Genomic DNA, 10,726 nt, shown 5'->3' on the forward strand with positions numbered 1-10,726 from the left:
AGCTCTGGAGTGGCCTCCCTACACCACTCTGCTTCGCTCCTCATTTTCCAGCATCAAGATATTCTCTAAAACTTAGCTCTTTGACCAAGCTTTTGATCCATCTTGTCCAATTTCTCATTGTGCGAATCACCTTGGAATGTTCTCTTACAGTTAAGGCGTATTATAAATGCAGGTTGTTGTTGAAATAGGTCAACAGTTTAAGGAGAAATAGCATCAAGTGAGCGGGAGGTGGGTCCCGAGAACAAGATGAGCTCAGAGGGGTCATGAGGGAGATGAGGGGCGGCACGGTGGCACAGTGGTTAGCACTGCTGCCTCACAGCTCCAGGGTCCCGGGTTCGATTCCCAGCTCGGGTCACTGTCTGTGTGGAGTTTGCACATTCTCCTCGTGTCTGCGTGGGTTTCCTCCGGGTGCTCCGGTTTCCTCCCACAGTCCAAAGATGTGCGGGTTAGGTTGATTGGCCAGGTTAAAAATTGCCCCTTAGAGTCCTGAGATGCGTAGGTTAGAGGGATTAGCAGGTAAATATGTGGGGGTAGGGCCTGGGTGGGATTGTGGTCGGTGCAGACTCGATGGGCCGAATAGCCTCCTTCTGCACTGTAGGGTTTCTATGATGAGAGAGAAACTAGAGAACAATGTGAGTTTGATTCAAGGGCAGAAGGGATCCTCCGAGGAGGTGTGGCCCAGATATAAATGGGAGGAAAGCAGCAGAGATATTGGATCAGGTCGTCTCAATCACGGGTGACAGAGAAGTAAATAAGTCCATGAGCTCCTTAGATGCGTTGTAAACTAGAAAGACATTACATTTGGTGGTTGGACAATAGTTCTAGATGAATAAGCTGCACCCGCAGTTCTGGTATTGTCAATTCTAAATGAATATTTGCAGGATTAGGGTGGATCAATTTCTCAAATACCAGACTCTGCTCATCCACTCTTCATAAAGCTAGTTAATCCGGAACTCCGCACTGGAGTTCATCCCTGCTCCACCTTTGCCAGCCACACAAAGCCACACCCTTCTCAAATTACTTGATGCTGATTGCCACTCCATCTTCCAGTCATCTTTCAACTACTTCAGTTATTCGCTAAAATATAAGCAAAATGCAGCGGATGCTGGAGATCTGGAATAACAACAAAAAAATGCTGGAAAAACTCAGCAGGTCTGGCAGCATCTGTGGAGAGTGAAACAGAATTAACATTTCGTGTTCACCGTGACTCTCCCTCTGCAAAGGTCTAAAGTGTTCTTAATTGAAACATTAACTCTGTTACTCTCTCTCTCTCTCTCTCTCGAGTTTTTCCAACACTTTTATTTTATTTCAGTTACCCCGCTGCCTTGCTAACTCCCTTCATTTGGGGAGGGTCCTTAATTAAGAACCCCACGCACCCCAGAGATACTCTCTTCCACCTTCTTCTGTCGGGCAAAAGGTACAAAAGTCTGAGATTACGTACTAACCGACTGAAGAACAGCTCCTTTCCTGCCGCCGTCAGACTTTTGAATGGGCCGACCATGTATTGTGCTAATCTGTTTTCTACAGTCTAGTTGTGACTGTAATTCTACATTCTGCACCCTCTCCTTTCCTTCTCCCCTATTTTTTCTATGAACGGTATATTTTCGGTGTATAACACGCAAGAAACAATACTTATCACTCTCTTTTAAAGTTTATTTGTGTCACAGTGTGCTTACATTCATAGAATCATAGAAACCCTACAGTGCAGAAGGAGGCCATTCGGCCCATCAGTCTGCACCGACAAAAATCACACCCAGACCATATTAACACTGCAATTAAGTTACTGTGAAAATCCCCTAGTCGCCACGCTCAGGCGCCTGTTTGGGTACACTGAGGGAGAATTTAGCATGGCCAATGTACCTAACCAGCACGTCTTTCGGACTGTGGGAGGAAACCAGAGCACCCGGAGGAAACCCACAAAGACCTGGGGAGAACGTGTAGACTCCACACAGTCACCCAAGCTGGGAATAAAACCCGGGTTCCTGGCACTGTGAGGCAGCAGTGTTAACCAGTGTGCCACCCGTATCCCAATACATGGGACAATAATAAATGAAATCCAATCAAAAATAGATTTCAGCATGCAAAACAAGTGCAGGGTGGGGACCTACAGACCTAGGTGCAAATAGATTAACAGTAAACTCCAATATTTTCACAGTAACTTCATTGCAGTGTTAATGTAAGCCTACTTGTGACACTTATAAATAAAATTTAAAAGTCTTATAGACATTGCAAGCAAAGTAGTTGGGGGGTGGGGGGAAGGAACATGTTGCACTTCATCATGTGCCGGGGGGAACTGGATAGCTGGCGATAGGGATTCTGGGCATTGTAGTTCCCCTTCCTGTCTTCAGGCAGCGCTTCCGGTAGCCAAAGGACTACAACTCCCAGAAGGCAGCGGGGCCGGAAGCCAGCGCTTCCCCTCCCCCCCAGCGTCGTCCGGCCGGCCGCCCGCACGCACGCGCTCTCTCACCTGCTCCGCCGAAGTTACCGTCGGCAGATTGTCATCTTTCATTTTCTCTTTGGGGTGCTCCTGCCGCCAGCATCGCAGCGCGTTGGCCATGGCGCAGGGAGCCGAGTCGGACGGATTCCTCTCTCCTCACACTCCTCCCCGGGCCGCTCAGCCGCCTCTCTCCGGCATCACTCCCATCCGACGGCAGCTCGGCGGGGACAAACCTCCCGGCCAGTGCGCAAGCGCGTTGATGCGCCCCCTGTGGCCATTTGAACATCTGTCAGCCTCCTCCCCACTGGCTGCTAGCCTGCTGTTCCTGGGGAGCTCAGCAAGGGGAACAATCTTCTTCCAATGGTCCAGTGGGATTATCATTAGACTATTAATCCAGAAACTCAGCTAATCTTCCAGGGGCCTGGGTTCGAATCCTGCCACGGCAGATGGCAGAATTTGAATTCAATTTTTTTAAAAATCTGGAATTAAGAATCTACTGATGAGTGGCACACTGGTTAGCACTGCTGCCTCACAGCGCCAGGGATCCAGGTCCAGCCTCGGGTGACTGTGTGGAGTCTGCACATTCTCCCTGTATCTGTGTGGGTTTCCTCCACAGTCCAAAAAGTTTAAAGTTTATTAATGTCACAAGTAAGCTTACATTAACACTGTGTGTACCTCCACCACATGGACTGGAACAATTCAAGAAGGCAATTCGGGATGGGCAATAAATTCTGGCCTATCCAGCGATACTCATATCCCATAAACAAATAGAAAAAAAGAGACATTTTTTGAACTCATTGCAACACTGCATCCATGTCCTTTGGGCTACACTCTTGGCATTAACTGGGACAGCTATCTGATCACACTGCCTTCTGAGAGTTTTTCTGGTGTGTCTGTTGGTCTTCTGTATGTAGGGGACATCTCTCCTCCTCAACCAAGGCCTCTAATTCAATGTTGGATAATCTTGGAGCTCGCTGCTTGCCCTGTTGTGGCATCAGTCAATGTTCTTGTTGCTCACACTATCTTCTGCAACCAGTTCTAGCGTCTGCTTCCGCCTGAAAGCACTGCCCCTTCAAGAAGCGCATGCTTTAAGCAGTGCAGTTTAAAGTTATGTGATCCCAGCCTCTCATGACTTTGCAACCCTGCCTCGACATGGAGTCTGTTTAGTGCTTTCTGCACACGACATTCATTCAAATGCTCAAACACCAGCAAGTTTGCACTTTGTCTCCATCAGAAACGATGCTTACAAGTTAATCAGGCATTACACACCCCTGTCCATTGGCTTATCAAATTTCATGGCCTCTGCAAGTTCATAGAATCATAGAAACCCCACAGTGCAGAAGGAGGCCATTCGGCCCATCGAGTCTGCACCGACCACAATTCCACCCAGGCCCTACCCCCACATATTTACCCGCTAATCCCTCTAACCTACGCATTTTAGGATTCTAAGGGGCAATTTTTAACCTGGCCAATCAACCTAACCCGCACATCTTTGGACTGTGGGAGGAAACCGGAGCACCCGGAGGAAACCCACGCAGACACGAGGAGAATGTGCAAACTCCACACAGACAGTGACCCGAGCCGGAAATCGAACCCGGGACCCTGGAGCTGTGAAGCAGCAGTGCTAACCACTGTGCTACCGTGCACAGTTGTTTGTATGCTGAAAGCTTTAATTATACAAGATATTGTTGCTCGTTTCCAACATGTTGCAAATCAACATTAAGGGTGGCCCAGTGGTTAGCATCGCTGCCTCACCGCGCCAGGGACCCTGGTCCAATTCCGACTTCAGGTGACTGTGTGGAGTTTGCACATTCTTCCCGTGTCTGTGTGGGTTTCCTCCAGGTGCTCATAAAGGTGTGTAGGTTAGATGGATTGGCCATACTAAATTGCCCCTTGGTGTCCCAAGACATGTAAGTTAGATGGATGAGCCATGGTAAATGCGTGGGGATCAGGCAGGGAGAAGGCCTGAGTAAGAGAGTCGATGCAGACTTGATGGGCTGAATGGCCTCCTTCTGCACTGTGGAGATTCTACTCTATGTGCTTTTTTAAATGTTTTTTAATAACAGACCTGTGCTCCTAACATTATAAATGCCTTCACTTCATCCCCACCACAGCCAAATGAAAAAACCCCCCACAAAATCTACAATTGCAGGTGTTCTGAAACAGAAACAAAACACACCCCTTGTCTGCCCAATGTGTTTTGTCAGTTTTACACACCCATCTGGAAAAACAAGGTGAGCTCAGTTGGGGAATAGCGCAAAGCACCCAATTCATATTTTTAACCCCTGTTGACAATGTCAATGCCACACAGCAGTTTTAAAGGTAAGAGTCCGATCTTTTGCATTCTGCACATGGTGCCATTCGACACCACACCCTGAAATGCTGTTCCTCGGATTCTCATCGTTGGTCAAAAGCAAATTACTGCGGATGCTGGAATCTGAAACCAACCATTTCTTTCCCTGCTTTGACAAAGGGTCATCTGGATTCGAAACGTCAGCTCTTTTCTCTCCTTACAGATGCTGCCAGACCCGCTGAGATTTTCCAGCTTTTTCTCTTTGGGTTTCTCATCTTTGGTTTTGCTCTCACAGTTAAAAATGGGATTGACATGGTGAAAACGTTCACCAAAACAAACCTGCAGACAACAGGACGTGTGATTGAAAAGCTTTGTGGGCGGAAGAGGGGAGGTGATGTCCTTGTGGTATAATCGCTAGACTATTAATCCAGAAATTCAGCTAATGTTCTAAGGACCTGCGTTCGAATCCCGGCCACTGACCAGCCCCCGACCACCACCCTCATGACCAACCCCCATGACGACCCAACTGATCACCAGATCGTAGATGGTGGAATCTAAATTCAATACAAAATATCAGGAATTAAGAATCTACTGATCGTTGTTGTAAAAACCCATCTTGTTCACTAATGTCCTTTAGGGAAGGAAATCTGCATCCTTACCCGGTCTGACCTACATGTGATTCCAGAGCCACCTCAATGTGGTTGACTCTCAACAGCCCTCTGAACAAGGGCGACCAGGGATGGGCAATAAATGCTGGCCCGCCAGTGACGCCCATGTCCCACAAGTGAATAAAAAAGATTCCAGAGCATTTCTCCTGGTTTGAGTGCACCACGCACTGCCCGGAGGCAGGAGGGGATAATCCCTCTGTTTTCGAGCCTGTGAACACAGTAAGAGTTTTAATAACACCAGGTTAAAGTCCGACAGGTTTATTTGGTAGCTTTCGGAGCGCTGCTCCTTCGTCAGATGGAGTGGAAATCTGCTCTCAAACAGGGCACAGAGACACAGAATCAAGTTACAGAATTCTGATTAGAATGCGAATCCCTACAGCCAACCAGATCTTAAAGATACAGACAATGTGAGTGGAGGGAGCATTAAGCGCAGGTTAAAGAGATGTGTATTGTCTCCAGACAGGACAGCCAGTGGTCGAGCCTGTGGTCAGTGCTGGTCTGAAATTGCCTGCCAGAAAGCAGATAAGGTGGTCTGACATATCACTGGTAACCCAAAATGGAGTGGAGTGGCTGTCCAAGTCGGACTTTCAGTCCCACTCCTACCTTATTACTTGGAAATCAAACCGCTCCTTTTTGGTCCGATCTCCCAAAACAGGGGAGGACTACGTTAGGGCAATGCACTCCTGAAACCTTTAGTCGAGGGGCCGGAGAGTCCAAGGTATGGTAACCACATACCCTCTTTTTTCACAGCACTGCCTACCTGCCGTTAAGCAGGGTCCAGCCACTTTCAGAAGCCAGGGAGAAGGTATGTTTGTAAGATAAATGAGTCGAATTGGGGTGGTGGGGGAGTGGGGTACGATCTGGTGATCAGTTGGGTCGTCATGGGGGCTGGATGGTCATGAGGGTGGTGGTCGGGGGCTGGTCAGTGGCCGGGATTGGTGGGGTGGGGGTGGGTGAGGGGCTATGGGGGTTGGGCGAGGAGGAAGATGTTCAGTACTATACCGAGGAGTTAGAAGCATTCTAACTTTTCCTGGGTAAGTATTATCTAGTTTGAACTTCCAGCAAATCATTATCTGGAGACTTAGAACATAGAACAGTACAGCACAGGAACAGGCCCTTTGGCCCACGATATTGTGCGGAACATGACACCCTTCCACCTGCCCTTGGTCCACATCTCTCTATTCCTTGTATATTCAAGTGCTTATCTCAAAGCTCCTTAAACACCCCTATCTCCAGGGGAAGGTTCCCTAGTACATCTTTGGGGTGCTCCCTGCATGACAGTCGGAATTTACAGGCATATATTTGTGCAGTTAAAAGAAACCTGATTCCTGTTTGACACTTGTTCCAGGCAGCACAGCTGAGATCATAAATACAGTGTTAAGTCATGTTGCATGACTGGAATGGAGAAGATTACTACCTTGCAAGATGATTTCCCATTTTCCCACATTCACCAGGAGAATATAGAGTACCTTTTATTTACAATATCATTTATCACACACAGTTTTACTTTGAACAGTTTAGTTGAGTCGGCACGGTGGCACAGTGGTTAGCACTGCTCCCTCACAGCGCCAGGGACCCGGGTTCAATTCTGGCCTCGGGTCATTGTCTGTGTGGAGTTTGCACATTCTCCATGTGTCTGCGTGGGTTTCCTCCAGGTGCTCCAGTTTCCTCCCACAATCCAAAAATGTGCGGGTTAGGTGGATTGGCCATGCTAAATTGCCCCTTAGTGTCAGGGGGGCTAGCCAGGGTAAATGCATGTGGTTATGGGGATAGGGTCTGGGTGGGACTGTGGTTGGTGCAGACTCAATGGGCCTTCTGTACTGTAGGGATTCTATGATTCTATGAATCCGGAATTCTGCAGTGAGAATATAGAAGTATTTCAGTTTAGCTTCATTAGTATGAGTGCAGTCCTGTCCACATATCAAAAGCGAATGTTTGTTATCGAATGCGACCAAAAGAATGTATTCAAACATTCTGGAACTTCTTAAACGCTCACATAAAATGACTCTTCATTCAGGCTTTCACTATTTGGATGCACTTTATCAACTTGGGGGACGGCACAGTGGTTAGCACTGCTGCCTCACAGCACCAGGGACCCGGGTTCAATTCTAGCCTCGGGTCACTGTCTGTGTGGCATTTGCGTGGGTTTCTTCCAGGTGTCCCGGTTTCCTCCCACAATCCAAAAATGTGCGGGTTAGGTGGATTGGCCATGCTAAATTGCCCCTTAGTGTTAGGGGGCTAGCCAGGGTAAATGCATATGGTTATCCATGTCTGCGTGGGTTTCCTCCGGGCGCTCCGGTTTCCTCCCACAGTCCAAAGATGTGCGGGTTAGGTGGATTGGCCATGCTAAATTAACCCCAGTGTCAGGGCAATTAGCAAGGTAAATGTTACAGGGGTTACGGGAATAGAGCCTGGGTGGGATAGTGGTCGGTACATACTCGATGGGCCGAATGGCCTCCTGTACTGTAGGGATTCTATGATTCAACCTCAGTTCGAATTCTAGCCTCAGATGTTGCTTGAATTCAAGTGGGATTAAGATGGCAATCAGCAGGGTTAACAAGATGCTTTGTAGTGGCAGATAAATTCACTGCAGGCAGATAGGAGGGAATCAGCCCACCTCCTGATGACTGAATGCGGAACCACAGCAGGAGCAGGGGAGGCGATGGCCTAGTGGTATTATCGCTAGACTATTAATCCAGAAACTCAGCTAATGTTCTGGGGACCCGTGTTCAAATCCCACCGCGGCAAATGGAGGAATTTGAATTCAATAAAATATATCTGGAATTAAGAATCTACTAACAACCATGAAACGATTGTCGGAAAAACCCATCTGGTTCACGAATGTCCTTTTGGGAAGGAAATCTGCTGTCCTTACCCGGTCTGGCTGACACGTGACTCCGGAGCCACAGCAATGTGGTTGATTCTCAACTGCCCTCCAAGGGCAACAAGGGATGGACAATAAATGTTGACCAAGCCAGCGACGCCCATGTTCCATGAATGAATGTAAAAAAATCAACAATACTCACACCCTCATAGATGAAAGACCAATAGTGACATAACAAAATAACAGTTGGGAATCCAAATGGCATCAAAAAGAACTCACAAATAAAATATATGTCCTGCATTAAACTAGGAGACAGGCTTATGTTCCAGACATGGAGAAGCACTGAATCCAACAGGATATTATAATGGTTCATGATTTTGTTTGGGAGGTGCGGGAGTGGGGAAAGGGCTTCATCCTGTGCCATTCAGTCAGTCTTGTGAGCAGTTTGGTATTTTTATAATTTAAATGCTATTAAATTCACCAAAGATCCTTAGACAACACCTTCCAAACTCCCGATCGCTTCCATCTCGAAGGGCAAGGGCAGCAGATACATGGGAACACCACCACTTGCAAGTTCCCCTCCAAACCACTCACCATCCTGGCTTAGAAATGTATTGGCCATTCCTTCATAGTCGCTGGGTCAAAATCCCGGAATTCCCTCCCTAACGGCATTGTGGGTCAACCCACAGCACGTGGACTGCAGCGATTCAAGAAGGCAGCTCACCACCACCTTCTCAAGGGGCAACTAGGGATGGGCAATAAATGTTGGCCTAGCCATGTCCCACAAACAAATGAGAAAAATAAGTCATGAATGATCAGGCGAAATGGAATTCAGTTCAAAAATTGTTTTATTGAACAAATACTGCAGAGTTTCAGAACCAAGGGCAGGATTCTCCGGCCGCACTCGCCTCAAAACCGGAAAATCCCACCTGAGGTCAATGGACCTTTGCATAGTCCACCCCCCCACCCCCGCCCGCTACAATTCCCGTGCGTGCGGGACGGGAAAATTCCAGCCCAACATTCCAAAGATGTTGAGATTCTTTTTCATGATTTGCTTTTATTAGTTGTTAAGATAGAGGCATTAGCCACAATCACTGTGCGGGGGACAGAAAGTAAATTAAAGTTTATTTATTAGTCACAAGTTACTGTGAAAGTCCCGTAGTCACCACACTCCCCGCCTGTTTGGGTACACTGAGGGAGAATTTAGCATGCTCAATGCACCTAACCAGCACATCTTTCAGATTGTGGGAGGAAACCAGAGCAACTGGAGGAAACCCACACAGACATGGGGGGAACGTGCGAACTCCGCACAGAAGGACACGGAAGCACAGTGGTTAGCACTGCTGCTTCACAGCGCCAGGGTTTGATACCCGGCTTGGGTCACAGTCTGTGTGGAGTTTGTACGTTCTCCCCGTGTCTGCGTGGGTTTCCTCCGGGTGCTCCGGTTTCCTCCCACGGTCTGAAAGACGTGCTGGTTAGATGCATTGGCCATGCTAAATTCTCCCTCAGTGTATGCGAACAGGCGGGGAGTGTGGGACTAGGGGACTTTCACAGTAACTTGTGACTAATAAATAAACTTTATTAGTGTGGTGACTAGGGGAATTTCATAGTATCTTCATTGCAGTGTTAATGTAAGCCTAACTTGTGACTAATAAATAATAAATAAACAACTTTTAGACAGTGACCCAAGCCGGGAATCAAACCCAGGTCCCTGACGCTTAGTACCCTCATGATTAGGGATTGTCAATCCCTTCAATAGTCATCCCCCCTGATTTTGGCATTATTTCTGATGGTGTTCCTAATCCTCTCTGTGACATGACCCTGTGGAACCACATATTTATCCCTCTCTATTGGTTTACATTCAAACATAAAAGCTGAGAGGGCAGATAGATGCCCTTCTCTACAGTCCCTGAAGATACAGTTCATTTAATTCCCCGCCTTCCCCATCTTTCCTAACTTGACTTGCTGCTGGTTTACAGTTCTCCAAAGAGCCTATATTGCAGTTTCCTGTTTTCTCCTGTGCCACAACTAATCATTTGGAGATGAGACTGACCCTGCTGATGTTTTCCTTCACCCTCCCTATTGTTCCAACACTGATGAACTGTGTTCCCTCTTTGTTATAACCACAGAGTTTGAATTCAAAAGAGAGCGGATAGTGCCAATTTGATATACCTTAAACTGTGTACAGCTTGGTTCAAGGAATACGCCAGCCAGGTTTCTTATGTTAATAAGTAAAGTCTTCGTTCTATTGCTAAAACTCACTGGGAAGGCGAGCAATTATTAATACAGTGTTTAAAATTTTCATATCTGTACAACTGTACATCTGAAGGATGTGCTGGCCTTGGGGGGGTTCCAGAGGAGGTTCACAAGATCCCAGGAATTAAGGGTTTGTCATATGAGGAGCGGTTGAGTAGTCTGGGTCTATACTCGATAGAGTTTAGAAAGATGAGGGGGGATCTAATTGAAACTTAGAGAATACTGAGAGGCCTAGATAGAGTGGATGT

General features: G+C 47.3%; 1 protein-coding gene across 1 annotated transcript in view; it reads right to left on the reverse strand.

The window, feature by feature from the left end:
* Positions 1-2,710, reverse strand: part of fntb (farnesyltransferase, CAAX box, subunit beta) — a 110,791-nt gene extending 108,081 nt beyond the window's left edge. The window contains exon 1 of the mRNA XM_078233397.1: positions 2,468-2,710. Within this exon, the coding sequence (XP_078089523.1) occupies positions 2,468-2,557 (90 nt within the window). The 5' untranslated portion in view covers positions 2,558-2,710. The remainder of the gene's footprint in view (positions 1-2,467) is intronic.
* Between the last annotated feature and the right edge of the window lie 8,016 nt (positions 2,711-10,726).

Source organism: Mustelus asterias, chromosome 18, assembly GCF_964213995.1.
Source record: "Mustelus asterias chromosome 18, sMusAst1.hap1.1, whole genome shotgun sequence".
NCBI lineage: Eukaryota > Metazoa > Chordata > Chondrichthyes > Carcharhiniformes > Triakidae > Mustelus > Mustelus asterias.